Genomic DNA, 18,323 nt, shown 5'->3' on the forward strand with positions numbered 1-18,323 from the left:
CTGAAGAAAATTACTAGTCAAAACCTGTAAAATTCTCTACATACTAGTTTTTATGAGATTTTGACCCTTTCATATTTTGCTAATTTTTCATGATTTTTCAGCTTTTTAGACCCCCCCCCCTCCAGCTAATTCCCTGCAAAGGGTTGACCTTCCGAACCGCGTGCATGTTGCACTATCACATGTCAGAAACTTACCGGTGTATAGTTTACAATGTCCCATCCACCTACTTTTCGTGTTATTTTACCTCCCGTCTGTCACTTGCAATTTCACTGTGTAAAGTCAACACAACAGTCATAGCCGCAGGTTTCGCATTTTACTACTGATTCTCATGTACCTAACATAAGGGGCCTACATATTGCATATCAATTTCAACAAGAGACACCCCTCTAACTAATGATAATCATTAAAAATCATTTCATGAATTTTAGCAACACTCATAAGCCTTCAAGTACATCAACTCTCAATTTTATAAGAATATTGACGGGTACTTCATTTGAAACTGTCCCTTGCTACCTAAGATTCTCTGGTGTGATTATACAGAACAGCATTCGGCATATACATGCATTCAACACATTTACACCAAGTGCTTACATATTATTTTCACTTAAGTCTCATAAAACTGATTCGATATAATCTAAATCATATAATTCTAGTTTCTTTTAAACCAGGGTGTGAATATTGTAATATTGTATTATTAAAAGTTTGTATAATGACAGAACGGTGTTCCATAAAGGCTTTAAAATGTTATTTACATTAAGGAAACCGATAATATTAAAATTTGTTAACTTCAGTCAGAGACGGATTTGTACTTTTCCCTATTTTGTTGATAGTTTTTTTTTACAACGAATTCTAATAATTTTCTGCTACCAAATATTTATTGTTGAATTAGTTCATGAATTTTACTTATACTTACTGTTTGGTCCAATTGTCGTTGGTTGGTGTATTCTTGATATGGATTTCAGATTCCTTATTTCTAGAAACATATGCTGTTCAAGTCACATATCAATATTTCATATAAAATTTGCGACACGTTATTCTATAACCTATAACCACCAATGACAAAACTCTACCTGATGAACTCAATTGCTGCACCAAAAACTAGGGTTTTATATGACCTTATCCGTCACAGCAACTGTTCGTTTTATTATCCCCCAAGGACAAAAGCGTAGTCCTAATCAGGAAAGAATAAGTTGTTCAAAATAAGTATGAAGGGTAGAGTTTTAAAGAAGCATTAGTTAACTTAATTCTTTTTAAGGAAGAAGGAATTATTTTTTAAATTATTTGTGGTGATCAAACACGGTTAAGGAAGATAAAATCCAATGAAGCGAATTGATGTACATGTAAGTGCACTGCTAGCAACCTTTCATTTTATTATCCTTCAATAACAATCAAGTAGTCCTGATCAGGAAAAAACATGTCCTTTTAAAAAAAAATATGATGGGTAAACTTTAATGAAAACAGTTATAAACTTAATTCTTTGTTTCAGTAAAAGACCTGATTGTGAATAAATACATGTAGTGCACATTGAATAGTACATTATATGTAACGGGTTAATTGAATGCAAAACGTCGAATAAAATGAAAACTTTAGGTGTCTCTGCATAGCATTTTACAAAACAACATCTCTTTTTATCGTATTTATCGTATTTGTTTTATTGCTTCACAGAACTCGTTGATCAGATTTACACAGTTCTCCTTTCCACTGCCGCGGTATTCTGCGAGTCCGAAAAAAGCAAATTATCCCTCATACTTCTTGCCTGCAGATCTGTAATTTGGCCTTGTAATTGTTTATTCGCTAACTTTACTTCTCTGGTGTGATTATACAGAACAGCATTCGGCATATACATGCATTCAACACATTTACACCAAGTGCTTACATATTATTTTCACTTAAGTCTCATAAAACTGATTCGATATAATCTAAATCATATAATTCTAGTTTCTTTTAAACCAGGGTGTGGATATTGTAATATTGTATTATTGAAAGTTTGTATAATGACAGAACGGTGTTCCATAAAGGCTTTAAAATGTTATTTACATTAAGGAAACCGATAATATTAAAATTTGTTAACTTCAGTCAGAGACGGATTTGTACTTTTCCCTATTTTGTTGATAGTTTTTTTTTTTTACAACGAATTCTAATAATTTTCTGTTACCAAATATTTATTGTTGAATTAGTTCATGAATTTTACTTATACTTACTGTTTGGTCCAATTGTCGTTGGTTGGTGTATTCTTGATATGGATTTCAGATTCCTTATTTCTAGAAACATATGCTGTTCAAGTCACATATCAATATTTCATATAAAATTTGCGACACGTTATTCTATAACCTATAACCACCATTGACTAAACTCTACCTGATGAACTCAATTGCTGCACCAAAAACTAGGGTTTTATATGACCTTATCCGTCACAGCAACTGTTCGTTTTATTATCCCCCAAGGACAAAAGCGTAGTCCTAATCAGGAAAGAATAAGTTGTTCAAAATAAGTATGAAGGGTAGAGTTTTAAAGAAGCATTAGTTAACTTAATTCTTTTTAAGGAAGAAGGAATTATTTTTTAAATTATTTGTGGTGATCAAACACGGTTAAGGAAGATAAAATCCAATGAAGCGAATTGATGTACATGTAAGTGCACTGCTAGCAACCTTTCATTTTATTATCCTTCAATAACAATCAAGTAGTCCTGATCAGGAAAAAAACATGTCCTTTTAAAAAGAAATATGATGGGTAAACTTTAATGAAAACAGTTATAAACTTAATTCTTTGTTTCAATAAAAGACCTGATTGTGAATAGATACATGTAGTGCACATTGAATAGTACATTATATGTAACGGGTTAATTGAATGCAAAACGTCGAATAAAATGAAAACTTTAGGTGTCTCTGCAAAACATTTTACAAAACAACATCTCTTTTTATCGTATTTATCGTATTTGTTTTATTGCTTCACAGAACTCGTTGATCAGATTTACACAGTTCTCCTTTTCACTGCCGCGGTATTCTGCGAGTCCGAAAAAAGCAAATAATCCCTCATACTTCTTGCCTGCAGATCTGTAATTTGGCCTTGTAATTGTTTATTCGCTAACTTTACTTCTCTAATTTCCTTAACTGATTCCTCAACGTCTCCTTTTAGGCTAGTCTGAGATTTCTTGATTTCCCCAATCGAGTTCCCCAAGTTACCAGTAAACTTCTCTAGATAGCCAACTCTAGTCTGTATATTTTCAATGCGATCGAACAATGCAGTCAAATCTGAACTTACTTTGTCAATTTTCGATATTTTTGCGTCAAGTTCTCCGATTCGAATCATTAGTTGATCCAACCATGCTGGTTGCGCAGTGTTCGAATGTGCGGGCGGTGGTGTATTTTTGAACGTGCCGACTTGCCCGCCATTGGCTCCCCTCCCTGTTTTGGCTAACTTACTGTCCGGTTTTGGTGTCGAACCACCCGAAGATAACCGTCTCTTGCTATCCTTATTATCCTCCGACATTAAGGGACATGCACAACGACTTTTGTATCACACAAACACAGATATATCCCCGTAAAATAAAAAATAAATCTCCTCTCGAAAACTCTGACCGTCCATTCTTAACGAATGCGCAAATCAAATCAAAATAAAAAATAGTATAAAAAATTCTGTATTAGCATAAATACACGTTCCTTTAATTTCTCCCACTTTTTTTTAAAAACAATAATAATAAATTGTAAGAATGAACTCCACTTATAAAATAAAGAATATTTCCTGTATGAGAAGAAATTGGGGGAGGTAACTCGCGTTAAAAACAAGAACAGTTTTCACCTGGGACTGGTTTCTCAGTACGGCGCGGTTTTACCAGATTTACCTTTGCTAAACCGTGATCAATTTCACACAACGAGGACTCGCGGTAAATACGCAAACCGCGTTGGCCGTAGAGTATATATGTGTTAAAGTGTGTGATTGTGTGTAACGGTATATGTGTTGAAGTTTGTGATAATGTGTATCAGTATATGTGTCAAAGTGAGTAATTGTGTGTAATGCTAAATGCATTGAAGTGCAGGATTGTGTGTAACGGTGTATGTTTAAAGTGCTTGGTTTTGTGTAACGGTATATGTCTTAAAGTGCATTTATGATTGCGTACAATGATATCTGTGTTAAAGTGTGTGATTGATTGTGTGGTACAGTTTATGCGTTAGAGTGTGTGATTGCTTGAAACTATATGTGTTAAAGTGTGTGTTAATGTGTAATGGTATATGTGATAGAATGTTTGTGACAGTATATGTGTCAAAGTGTGAGATTGTGTGTGACAGTATATGTGTTAAAGTGTGTGATTGTGTGTGAAGTATATGTGTTAAAGTGTGTGACTGTGTGTAAAGCGATATGTGTTAAAATGCATGATTATGTGAAATGGAATATGTGTTAGAGTGTGTGATTGTGTGTGACGGTATATGTGTTATATTTTCTGATAGTTAATGACGGTATATGTGTTAAAGTGTGTGACTGTGTGTAACGGTATATGTGTTAAAGTGTGTGATTGTGTTTGACAGTATATGTGTTAAAGTGTGTGATTGTGTGTGACGGTGTATGTGTTAAAGTGTATGATTGTGTGAGACAGTATATGTGTAAAAGAGTATGATTGTGTGTGACAGTATATGTGTTAAAGTGTGTGATTTTGTGTGACGGTATATGTGTTAAAGTGTGTGATTGTGTGAGACAGTATAGGTGTTAAAATGCCTGATTGCTTGTAGAGGTAATTGTGTTAAACTTTGTGATTGCAAATAATGGTATATGTGTTAAAATGTGATTATGTGAAATGGTATGTATAAAAGTGTGTTATTACGAGTAATGGTATATGTGTTAAAATGTGTGATTGTATGTAACAGTATATGCGTTAAAGTGCGTGATTGCGTGTCGCGGTATATGTGTTAAAGTGTGTGATTGTATGTAGCGGTGTATGCTTTGAAGTGTTTGATTTTGTGTAACAATAGATGAGATGCAAGTGGGTGATTGCGCGTAACAGTATTATTATATGCGTAAAAGCACCTGATTGCGTATAACCGTGTATGCATTAAAGTGGGTGATTGCCTGTGACGGTAAAAACGTAACAGTTCCTCATTCCGTGTAACATTATATGTGTTAATGAGCATGACTGCGAGGTGACATTATTCACGTAAAGTAACTACAACTGTGGTAACAGTTCATCTATCAATAGATCATACTGAGCTGTTCCCTGCACCAAGGGAAAAAATCTGGTCAATTGACTGTTCAAGCATTAAATAATTGTTTTATTACCTAATTCCTTTTTTACTTTTCGGGGTTTACAATTTGCATATTGCAGATGGTTTTCGTGCCATTATCCAATAAACTCAGATTTGTTTTTCATCTTTTACATGCACAAAACCCGTTGCATGCATTACAATATCTCCATTTTGTAATTTATTGTTGACTAGTCTCTATTAACATCTAACTATAGTGAATCCAGAAGGAGATTGGTTTGTCAGATTTGTTTCGTCCCAATACCTACTTATCTTGTTACTGTATATAAAGTTACAGCATCATATTTTACTTTTTTGTACCAAATACAACAGTAGTGTCTTTTTAAGAAAAAAGTCAAAACTAAAAAGAAATATCACATTTATTGAGTTCCTATCTACAGATTGCTACGACTCACTAAACATCATTTGTATATAAGTAGTATGTATTTCATGGTAAGCGTAAAAACAAAAGAAAATCAGTAAACTTAAACTTGGTCACAATATTCCTCCAAAACTATTTACATAAACATGAATTTTCCATCTACCTGATCAATATAACATTTTTTATGAGGGAGAAATGTGCTTCCGACGCCACTGTACTCAATAAACTCTCCTACAAAAAAAAATGTCAGGGATCAACAACATAAAATACAGATATCTCTAGAAAACATTAGTAGAAGGGGGATAACTTTCTTTCATTTCAAATTGAAGAATACAAATTGGAGTTATCCCCCTTTGCATGTGTTGTTTAATCAATTTCTTGTGTGCAACTCAAAACTAAAAAAAAATTCACCACACATTCGTCACATTTCTAAGGGATATCTCTGTCCCAGCACCAAAGTACAGCAGAGATTTATACGAAATCTCAGGAGCTTATTATGTAAAACGCACATATAGTACAAATGTTAAATGGCAACTTAATAAACTAATACTAAATAGAATTAATAAAAAGGATGACCAACACATTAATGTTAAATCCATGTACCGGTACACAGAAATGGAATCCATTGATGATGCGTTATCTATGTTGAGTTTACTTTCAGAAAAACCGAGTCTGTTGATGGCGCATTATTCATATAAAGTTCACATTCAGAAAAACAGAGTCCATTGACGACGCATTATTTCCATTGGAATTATGGGTAATCCGGGAAGGTTTTCTACTGTCTCCCCCTGAACTGGCCTGAAGGCATTTTTAAAGCAGCTTGTCTGCAAGATACAAAAATAATTAATTTATAGCTGTATTAAAAGAAAAAACAAGATATCTGTGAGCCAATGCTCACTAGTGATACCCCCGCTCTGATGTGAATAAGCAAAATAAGCAAAGTCGACATTTAACATAAAGATGGCATCCGATTGGTACAGAAATATATCCTACAATATGGCATGCCTAAACAAATAGTGTGTTGAAATTTCAAGCATCTGTGATAAACAGTTGCTGAGAATTCTTTGACAAAAATTTGTTTGAAAATTTTTGCTTAAAATAAACAAAGTCGTCATTTAACAGGAAGTTGACGTCTGATTAGTACAAAAATATATCTCACGACATGGCATGCCTATACAAATACTGTGTAAAAAAATTTCAATCATCTGTGATAAACAGTTGCTGAGAATTCTTTGACAAAAATTTGTTTGAAAATTTTTGCTTAAAATAAACAAAGTCGTCATTTAACAGGAAGTTGACGTCTGATTAGTACAAAAATATATCTCACGACATGGCATGCCTATACAAATATTGTGTTAAAATTTCAAGCATCTGCGATAAATAGTTGCTGAGCTTTTGGTTAAAAATAAGCAGTCGTCATTTAACAGGAAGTTGACGTCCGATTGGTACAATAATATATCCCACGATATGGCATGCCCTAACAAACACTGTGTAAAAATTTCAAGCATCTGCGATAAATAGTAACTAAGATAAATGCGACAAATTTTTGTTACGGACTGACTGACAGACAGACAGACAGACACAAAAGGGTAAAACAGTATACCCCTCTCCTTCGGAGCGGGGGTGTAAAAAGTGAGCAAGCTCAAATACCCATGTTCTCCCATTACTTGACAATGCTACACATCATGAATGACAGAGTATGCATTAAATAAAAAACATCAAAGGCCGGAACGGCCACAAAGGCGTCAACCTGATTTTTTTTTTTTTATATAGAATGATATCAATAATTTGAATTTCTGTTAATTTAGTAGTTGTATATCAAATAATTTTAGACATAGAATAGAGAAGTGTATGAATTATGTTTTGTGCTGCTTTAAAAACAAAAATAAGTTTATTTTCTTATAAAATAGGTATTGGTGCTTTTACAATTCAATAACTCATTATGGTTACAAAATTCGAAGAAATGTCAAAGTTTAAAAATAAATTATTTTTTTTAAACAATTTTCACAGGTTCGTGATTTGAATACATTAACAGTATGTCCCTAATTATAATAATAAAACATACCTTTATATTTATTTCAATTCCCGTTTGAAACAAGATTCCCTATGGTACTGTTGTTTACAAACAAATCCACAACACGTGCTATCTAAAATGCTCGACCAGATCAACTGCATTATCGTGTTTATTTTTAGCAACAAAATCACTAGATACGTTTATCGCTTACATTTATTTTGGAGACCGTGCCCGATAACAAATAAATTTACATCGCAAATTTTTTTTTCTTTCGGGCACGCTCTCCAATTAAAATGTAAGCGATAGACTAAAATAATATTTAGTGAATGTTTACACCTGATTGTATTCATCCGCCATTTCTTGATTAAGCAAATTTATACTTATGCAATGAGTTGTCAATAACCAGGTAGGCAAAATTGGTTTTTTTGTACACAATTTAGTTTAATAAATAAAATAAAAATCTTGTAATACGTTTAATACTTTAAGGAAGTTATTCCTTATGCGCATTTAAAAAGCGTAGCAGTGCATGAATTTGGACGATTGCCAATCCAGACGATCGCTAGAAGGCTGTCAAGCATTAGCTCGACACCTTAAAAAACCAAGAGGCCCATGGGCCACATCACTCGCCTAAGGAACAACAGGTATGATAAAATCAGTCTAATGGTGTCAGAATACAAACTATCTTGACAATATAGTACAATGTATAATGCATTTAGATCCTGTATAAATATAAATCCATTTTCCCCCTATTGCATATTCTAATGTTTAATATCATTAGTCCATTTTCTAAGAGGATGATATTATAAAACTGTGAACCCCTTGTAAGGCCAAATAATAGTCCAGAATAGTCAGAGGCCAAAGTCTAAACAATTTTAAAGACTCAGCCCTCTGTCAAAATTCTTGCATAAAAGCAGAAAAATATATATATTTATTTATTTATCTATATCTTATAACATTTCAGATTTTTTGAACAATTAAAATGTTTTCCTTGTAAATTGAATCCCCAATGTAGCCCAACCCTACTCCTTAGATTTGAACAAATTTGAATCTACATTATCTAGGTTTGCTTTCATTAAAGTTAGAGCTTTTCTATACAAAAGGTTTTATTGAAGAAGATTTTTAAAGATGTTTCCCTATATATTCCTATGTAAATATTTGATCTCACCCCCCAAATTGTCACCCCATCCTAACCCAGGGGATCATGATTTGAACAAACTTGAGTTCGCACCCCTTCCCCCATTGTGGCCCCACCCTACACCCCGGGGTCATGATTTTCACAACTTTGACCTGAGGATGCTTTTACTTATGTTTCAGCTTTCCTGGCTGAATAGTTTCTGGGAAGAAGATTTTTAAACATTTACGCTACATTAGTACATTTATGTGTAAAAATTTGACCCCCCATTGACTAAATAGTGGCCCACCTTCTGGGGGGGGGGTCTAGATGTTTACTACTTTAAATCTACACTACCTGAGGTGTCTTCCACAAAAATTTCAGCTTTCCTGACTGCCAGATTAGTTTCTGAAAAGAAGATTTTTTTTTAAAGATTTACTCTAAATATACGTACGGTATGTAAAAGTTTGACGTCCAATTGTGGCCCCACCCTAAACCCAGTGGTCAAAATTTTCACAACTTTGAATCTACACTACCTGAGGATTCTTTCACATAAGTTTCAGCTTTCCTGGCCAAATGATTCTTGAGAAAAAGATTTTTGAAAAACATTCTTAAGAATTTTCAATATTTTCTAATTATCTCACCTTAAAAAAGGGCATGGTGCTTAATTTTCACGACTTTGAATCCCCTCTGCCGAAGAGTGCTTTTTGCCAAGTTTTTCTTTGAATTTGCCCATTAGTTTAGGAGAAGATGTTGAAAATGTAAAAAAAATTTATGGACAGAGGACAGACAGACAGACAAACAAACAGACAGACAGACGACAGACAAATTGTGATCAGAATGGGTCACTTGAGCTTTCAGCTCAGGTAAGCAAAAAATGATAAAGGTCATTACTTGCAAAACATCATCAGATCAAAACTCTCTGCAATTATGCACATATCTAATCATTTGTCTTAAACAACAACAATATACTAATTAATTCTAATGGTTAAAAAATTCAAGACAAAAAATTGTAATTAAATTTCCTAGAAACATGCAAATAAACACATTATGCCCCAACTAAGTAAAAAGTTTTACGAAATTCAATACAGCTGTTTGAGAAGAGTCACGCTTACAAAAAAATCATTCGAAAAAATCATTCCAAAAAAATAATTCAAAAAAAATCCTTCAAAAAAATCATTCAACATATGGCCAAAATTCAAGTTCAATGGGGCTAAAATTCCAAGAAAGATAAATGAATCGGAACTTCCTAGTAATTAGCACATCCACACATTGTGTCTTAAATACCTTAAAAGTTTCATAAAATTCTGTGCAGCTGTTTAATATAAGTTTTGCTTAAAAACCAGGACTGACTGGCGGATAGGTCGAAGTCATTACTATCTAACAATTCCATTGCATGGGGTATAATAATGGCACAATTAGCAAAACAAGATACATTTTGGAATTGATAAAGATCTGACATTTACAATTTTTAATTGTTTAGTTATTTAAGACTCTTTTATGATATTCCACATTCAGAAAATAAAACTTGTATAACATGTTTTTTCTCACTCAGCAACAGACAGCCATGTTTGGATGATCACAAAGTGTGAAATAAACAGGAGTCAGTATTACAGTCCATGTGCATTATACACAGGTCGATTTCAACTGCAGATGTTGAACAAAGTAACAAACAACATGTGTGGTTTTGAGAGCAGACTAGATTTGTACAGAAACATTTAAAACCTGTCAATATCCCAGCTATCTCCATTATACGGCTGGTGTTGAGCTGGACATGGCGTCCCCATCAGGACGGGGGCTGTGTTCATCTACAACAAGTCATTAATTAGCTGTTAATTAATCAATTCCATACATGATATATGTAATGATAGTGCTACATCTACATTTAAACTTTACCCTGATTACCATGACACTTGGTCTATTATTTGTCTAATTAATTAAATTAAGTCAATTCATATGTAACAAAACAACAGATTACAAATACATGCGTCAGTGAGTTTTACATTCGTTTAGTTGATGAGTTGTTGTGACGAGGTGTCGTGTCTCGGGTGTCACCATCAGGACGGGGTCTGTGTTCATCTACAGCAAGGCATTAATTAGCTGTTAATTCATTAATTCAATACAGTATATATAATTCTAGAAATACATCTAGAAATTAAAACTTTAACTTTATTACCATGGTACTTGCTTAAATATATATCTGATTAATTGAATTGAGTCATTTAACATGTCACAAAATAACTGATTACAAATACATGTGTCACTCTATATATTTTATAATTAAATACAGCAACCTGCTATTATTATTCACTAAACCCAATGACATGTAACTGTACGTTTAATTAATTAAACAATGAATCTAATTTCTGTTTATTTTAGATAAACACTGAATCCCAATGACTGGTAGATACAGCTAACCCTGTAACAATGAGCTGTTTATATTGACAAACAATCACACAGATAAACATGTCTTACATGTATCTTATTGACTGATAATTAACACGGACTGTGTGTCTTAGTTATCTATATCTAATTAATGTGAATGATAATGACTCAGACTTACCTGTCAGAGCGTCCTGTCTGGTGATATACCTGTAGACACACACCTTGTTGTACACTGATCCGACCCAGAGAAGGTGAGTGTTGTCATCATAACTCAGGCTCCGTGGTTCACCCATCTCTTGTGATTTTGTCAGCAGATGTGACAGGAACTGACCGTCCCTATTCAACATCTGTACTGTTTCGGTTCTACCATCACACACCAGGATGTGTGACAGCGCGTCAGTACAGATTCCATATGGCCATAGTCCTGATCCTGATGGATGTCCTGTGTAGGAGAAACGATGTCTTCCTCCACGATCTGTCACCACTACAGCACGAGACCCATAGTCAAACTCAGACACCACGACATCCCCATTGTTGTTCTCTGTTATATAGTGAGGTTCACTATACAGCCCCCGTCCTGTGTTGTGGTACTGTATGGTTTGTGTGAGTTGTCCACTCTGGTTGTACCGGGTTACCTTGCCTGTCTCCGTATCATCGTTATACATCCCGACCAGTAGATCCCCAGTGGACGGGGACCAGTACACACACTGTGGTTCCCATGTAGAGTCTGTTCTCTTTATAAATGTGGTGGTTGTTTTCATATCCTTTGACAGTTTGTTGATGTTACGTTTCCTATCTATATAGATCAGTTCACTCTCATTGTTCAGTGTGTGTAATCCAAATAAATAACGACATGAAGCCTCCACACGATGTAGAGGGACACCTGTTGTGTCTGTCAACATGAGATTGTCTCTATCACTGACCCAGACTCGGTCTGATGTCACACAGGAAATGTGATCACAATCATCAACACCTGTCACTGTGAGAGATTGATGGAGCTCAGCACCAGACGTCAGTTTCAGCAGACACTGGTTTCCTACGCGTCGGTTTCCTCTCTCTGTGATTTGGATTGCACTCAGTGACTCCATCACATCCTCCTTGTTGAGTGACTCAGTCATGGAGAGCTGGCTGGTATGGAGTGTAAGATGTATCTGGGGGAGGGCTGTTTTTGTGAAGGAGAGGAATTGTAGCGCACTGAATGTGAATGCTGGCTGTACATATCTGTGTTCATATCTCCTTAGTCTGCCAATATGTCTGATCATATCTATCTTATGTTTTTTACATCTGTGTTTGAAATCAAAGTAACAAAACACATAGTTCAATAGATCATATACCACATAGTCAATGAGATGCTTCAGTCTCTGGGCCTTTGTTAACATCTCTGATTGGTAGAGGGAGAATTCTGTGCGACAGGTTTTGACATCAGCTTTGATTCCTGTCAGGAGAACAGGTCTGTAAAACAGAGCCTCACTTCTGATGGTGTGAATGGTTCCTCTGTGTTGTTGTCGCTTTGTTTTATAAGCTTTTTGCAGATCCTGAATTTTGTGCCTTATTATTCCAAGGAGAAAACTTCTGACAGGGAGTTTGTGTGATTTATGTCCAAACCAAAAATCACACAAAGGAACTTGATAAGGTTCAGAGTACTTTGTATAAACATGGCTAGGATGTCTCATACAGATCTCTTGTGTTGGGATGTAGTTGATTTTATCACGGTGTGACACAACATCATGGTCTATTGTTTTGAGATCTTTTACATGGTTCTCTTTACACTGGGGACACAGATCACATGGACACGATACACAATGGTACGCTGTGTCCCCCGGACACTTAGAACACATATGTACTTGGTATGAGGAGCTTGCTGTGATGTATTGGGAGCTTGCTGTGTCCATGATGTTGGGGGTCTGGGTCACAATCTGTTGAATGAAAATAAAGAGTTTTAGAATTATCATTGTTTTATAGTTTCAATGTCAAATTATATAAGAAATATTTTAGTTTAAAGCAGATGTTTTTATTAAAGAAATACTACATTTTCCCTACTTAGATAAGTGACGGTCCATCATTCTGGTTATGATTACAGAGACACTCAACTAGTAGAAAAATACAACACAAGATTGCTGAGTGAGAAAGAGGTGCGCTCTCTCTCTCTCTCTCTCTCTTGCCATCGTTTTATCTATATATTTTTCTCTCTGTTTCTCTCTCTTGGATGTGTACATAATTGAAAAAGTGTACTATATGATTATCTATCAAAGAAAGTCAGAGAGAGAGAATAAAATAAGATGTAGAGTACATGTCCCAATTTAGTTAAATTCAATTACCGGGTATTTACTGTCTCAATTTACCTAACATGTATTCCTTCTCTTTTTATTTCTTTCTCTCAATCTCTGTTTTTCATCATTTTAATACTAAACATGCACTCTTGCTCTTTCTTTCTCTCTCTCTCTCTCTCTCTCTCTCTCATGTACATTTGCTCTAGAGATCTTATTCATCCTTTCTCTCAGACTTTTTTCAAACAAATGCTTTTTCTCTATCTCCTCGGATTTCTCTTCTGAACATGTATTTTTGCTCTCTCTTTTTCTCTATTTCTGTCTTTCAGACAAACTCCATGAAACATGTACATGTACTAAATATATCTTACTCTAAAAGATGTAATCTCTCTCTCTCTCTCTGACCTTCTCTAACTTATAAACATGTGCATTATACTATTGTAATCTATTTCTCTCTATCTGTCTTTTTTCCCTCTGATTTACTCTTTGTTAGGCATATGCATCTTTTATTTCTCTTAGCCATGTAATCTCTCTCTCTTTCTTTCTCTCTCTCTTTCTCTCTCTCACATTATTACTCCTTTGTTCACTATCTATAATTTTACAGCTAAACAAGTACTTCTTATCTCTCATTTTTTCTCCAAGCCTCTGTCCCTCATAATTTCAGAACTGATAAACATGTAAACACTTTATATCTGTTATGTAAACATGTGCATCTTACTTATTCTCTCAGACATGTAATATCTCTCTTTCTCTCTCATTATTACTCCTTCATTCACTATCTCATAATTTTACTGTTAAGTTTGTTCTTCTTATCTCTCATTCTTTCTCAAAGCCCCTGTCTCAAAGCCCCTGTCTCTTATCATTTCCTGATAAATATGTTTTTTGCTTTCCATCTGTTCTCTCTATCCCTCAATATTTACTTTCTACTGTGTTTTTCCATTAAAATGTATGATCTTTAAATGCCTCTAAATACAACATCTAATCACTGCGTATGAATTTACATGTTATTTACATAAGTAGTTCTCAAACAAAGATTTATATGTTATCGGTTAAAAAAATATATTTCATGAATGTTGTCAAAACACTATGTTTTACAATTATTCAACAAAAAAGATGACTTTATAATTAAAAGCAAAATTTCAAGAGTTATTTTTCATGGATTATATTTTCATGCTCGCCGATCTCAACTCAACGGTCTATGTGATAATCAGTTAAAACCGGTTTTATTTACAGCTGTTCTTGCTGTTACTAATTTACTCCCTCCGTGATTGGCGTCAGTAAATCGGACCAGTAATGCCTTGTTTTAATCGTCCCAGTAGTTCCCTGTAATTATGGTTTCTCATTTCACACTCTCACGAGAACAAGATAAAAGACTATGTACATGCATTGTAAATAACACAACGCCAATTTCCATTACTTTTAAGACTAACGGACGCAATAATGGATTTCTTGCACATTGATCCGACAGAATTTTTCGGAGTCAGTAAATTTCGACCCACAATGCAATTCCTCAATGTCGTCCGATCTCACTAGACTGGATACCATCTCGCAAGAATCAAAGTAAAACTTTTGAGAAACAGATAAATTGTGTAATTTCCAGAACATCATGCATTTTTAGTTAACAAAACAGTATTTTTCGCTTAGTTTTTTCTAGTGTGTTTTCCAAGAGACAGACTACACTTGACCGACGTGAACTTTGACGTCACAATAAGGGGAAACAACTCTAAGTAGGAATTGTAAATCTGAAATATAAATACCAAAATCTTCTCAAAATCTTCAGAGATAGGAAACAGCTGTAACTTGCTCTCATTTGGATGAATGCTCACTTTTATTTTATTCACTGTATTTACAGTAATTTCCAGGAACGTTTTTTAAATGGGGCGTGGCAACATCATTCAAAAAATCTTCACAAGCAAAAAGAAAAATAAAATTCTCAAAATCAGGAAAATTCTAATCGGGGTGAGGAATGGGGAGTGCGTGGTATGCCTTTAGCTCTTTAGCTGCTCAAGTGTCTTTATTTTCACTACTATTTACGGTATTACAAGCTACCGGGGGATCCATTTTCCTTATGTGATCAACAAATTTTTTTAAACGTAAATTTGATTTCTTTTTAAACGGGGGAGGGGGGATTCTGTGATAAGTCAATTTTTATTTGTTTAAGAAGAATGTCTGCTGCAAGAAAAGAGGAAATATTATGTTAAAACATTATGTTAAAATCTTTATTATTCAACAACATTTTATCTGAGATAAATTCTATACTGGCGTTCGACCAGTATATAAACAATCTGATGAAAATCAGATTTTTGATCCGCTCCGACAAATTCTGATGTCGCTACACTTTGTTCAGCGACCACCAGAATTTCGGAACGTTATTAAGATCTGATTTTAATCAGATTGGTATATAAATAAATAAAAAATCTTATGAATTATGAATAAAAAAATTTACTGGAAAATTGGTATATTTATTTTATTTTGCATTCTTCATTTACGTGTACTTTACGTCACTACTTTTATTTTTATTGATTTATCATAATTCATTTTTGATCACCTGCTGCGCTCGCCCCAACTGTTGCACCGTAAAACATATTATTGATGTATTTACATTCACTTTCTTTTCCCCTATCAAATTGCATTGATTGATTTGAGTGATATTTATGCATATTTAACACAGAATACCAAATCACCAAATCTGGTGCGTATGAATACATTCAGTATTTCTCAAAGAACATGACTGACTCTCCTCGCCACTTCAAACAGGATTACAACATGATATTATACTTACGCTGATTAATATTTCATTGTTGTAAATATTTTCTAACAGTTAAATTACTTCAGTTGATTATTGTTTTAGTATACCAAAAGTAAATTCATTAGATTACAGAATGAAAAGTAAAATTGTGTTACAATGATTTAAAACGCTTTGGACTATTTTTGTCAGCATAAATCGAGTGTTCCAATGGCTGTTCCGTTAATTGTGCGTTACTCGTTGAATAAGGCAGAGATTTTTAAAAATAAATATATTTGGACAAAGGGAAAACATTTTAAAAAACGTAAATATAAGCATTGAATCATTAGTTCAAAAACTAATGATTCAATGCTTAATTATTTAAGTAAACAATTGATTTAATCAGTAAGGGAATGTAAATTTAAGCAATGAATGATTTATTTTTGACGTCGTCGTGTTAATAACTGCCGTCAGATGATCAGACAAATTATCATAACACGCTAACGCACGTTATTCAATTTGTCTGCTAATGGCAGACGTCAAATAAATCATTCAGTGCTATACGCTTTCACTGCTAAACCCCCTCTCTCTCTCTCTCATTCTCTCTCTCTCTCTCTCTCTCTCTCTCTCTCTCTCCTTACTCTTATATATGTAAAGATGTGCATCTTACTTATTCCCTCAGACATATAGTCCCCCCCTCTCTCTCTCTCTCTCTCTCTCTCTCTCTCTCTCTCTCTCTCTCTCTTCACACACAGATCACCATAACTTCGTTATAGAAATGAGGGCTGACACAAGATTTGCCTTCTGTCTGATTCTATTGAAACACTGTTTTTCAAATGTGAAATATATCTTCAGTATGTTCTTATTTACAATTCACCTTTGAAATACAGAATGTAACTTTTTAAAATGGCGTTATAAAACATAGGTAAAATGTAGTTGTGTTATTGCCCCTATAGAGAACATTTTGTACTTGCTATCAAAATACAATTCACACCTAATCCTCAAATGTGTGCAAAATGGAAACCCACCAATGTATACATGTTAATTGCTGGCTTATGGCCCATGTTTTTCTATTCCCTTAACCCTGGTTGATTTTTGACTGTCCCCCGGGCAGATAATTGGACAATATCCCAGCCCTGACATTACCACAAGGTTATGTTTCTCCTCGTCTAACACATCAATCATCAAATGAGAATGTGGGCAATAGTTATATTGTCAGTTTCTGGGTAAGAAATTAAACCATTAAAAAGATGTAACCTATAAACTAGTACTTGATATCCCGAGCAAGTGCGGGATTTAATAATAAACAAATTTAAATGATACAATGTTTAATATGTTGATCCATATTTTTTGGTTTATTTATGTATATATAGTGTCTGATGTTTTTCTTAATTCACTTCTTAACCTTTTTCAAGCTCGTAAACATCTACATTTCCTATATCAAATACCGCTTACTCTCAAACATGTACTTTGCATCTACCGGGTATGTTAATTCTCTCTCTCTCCCTCTCTCTCACATATACAGGTACACACACACACACACACACACAGACTTTCTCTGCTTACAATTTGTTCCTAATGTTTTTTTACTAAACATGTATATCAGTGCTCCAAGTTGCGACTAAAATTTCAATTTTGCGACCAAAATTTCATAGTACCTTGCATTTTCGCGATCGAGAAAATTTGGAAATACGATCTTCTCGGGATCGAAATTTGTCGTGATCGGGATCGAAATTCATCGTAATCAGGATCGAAACTAACAAACAAGTGAAAAGCTGTCAATGTGACAGCAAACCGGGTTTTCTTTTATGTGAACTGTATCCATAATCCATGTCAACCCATATCCAGTGAAATGGAGTACCCTATATGCAACATTTTGCCAAAAAATGACTAAGTTCAAAAGCTAGTATTTTTTTCATGAATAATCAGAAATCAAAATCCTAGCAATATGCACACCTCTGATATATGTACAATTGATCTGCAAAAGAACAAGTTTGTAGGAGGAGTTATCCGTACAATGAGGGTACCCTTTTGGCAGCCGCCCGCCCACCCGCCCGCCATTTTCACCATTTTAATAACCAGATTTTTCCGTTGGAAAACCCGGTTAAAAATTAACTCTCGGTCAATGTAATGTTTGAATAAATGTTAGCTTGAAGCAAGCGTTGCTGGAATGTAGACTAACATCTTGCATTTGGTGAGAATCCTCAT

The 18,323-nt window shown here is 34.4% G+C and overlaps 1 protein-coding gene and 1 pseudogene across 1 annotated transcript; both read right to left on the bottom strand.

The window, feature by feature from the left end:
- The window catches only part of LOC128170701 (uncharacterized), a 723,116-nt pseudogene that overhangs the window by 424,131 nt on the left and 280,662 nt on the right, over positions 1-18,323 (bottom strand).
- LOC128170709 (uncharacterized) lies at positions 10,543-17,300 on the bottom strand. Its single transcript, XM_052836470.1, has 5 exons — positions 17,199-17,300; positions 12,701-13,039; positions 11,302-12,658; positions 10,742-10,817; positions 10,543-10,546 (listed from the first exon to the last, which is right to left on the bottom strand). The coding sequence occupies exons 1-5, from the start codon at positions 17,298-17,300 to the stop codon at positions 10,543-10,545; spliced, it is 1,878 nt and encodes a 625-aa protein (XP_052692430.1).

The sequence above is a fragment of the Crassostrea angulata genome, chromosome 2 (assembly GCF_025612915.1).
Source record: "Crassostrea angulata isolate pt1a10 chromosome 2, ASM2561291v2, whole genome shotgun sequence".
Lineage (NCBI taxonomy): Eukaryota > Metazoa > Mollusca > Bivalvia > Ostreida > Ostreidae > Magallana > Magallana angulata.

Bases quoted from the DNA above. Each gene is read 5' to 3' on its own strand.
- LOC128170709 (XM_052836470.1), bottom strand. From the start codon at position 17,300: ATGATTGATGTGTTAGACGAGGAGAAACATAACCTTGTGGTAATGTCA. The intron at 12,659-12,700 runs GTCAGAAGTTTT...CACAAAATTCAG, and splicing joins ATAAATCACACAAACTCCCT to GATCTGCAAAAAGCTTATAA. The intron at 10,818-11,301 runs GTAAGTCTGAGT...GCCTTGCTGTAG, and splicing joins CAGACAGGACGCTCTGACAG to ATGAACACAGACCCCGTCCT.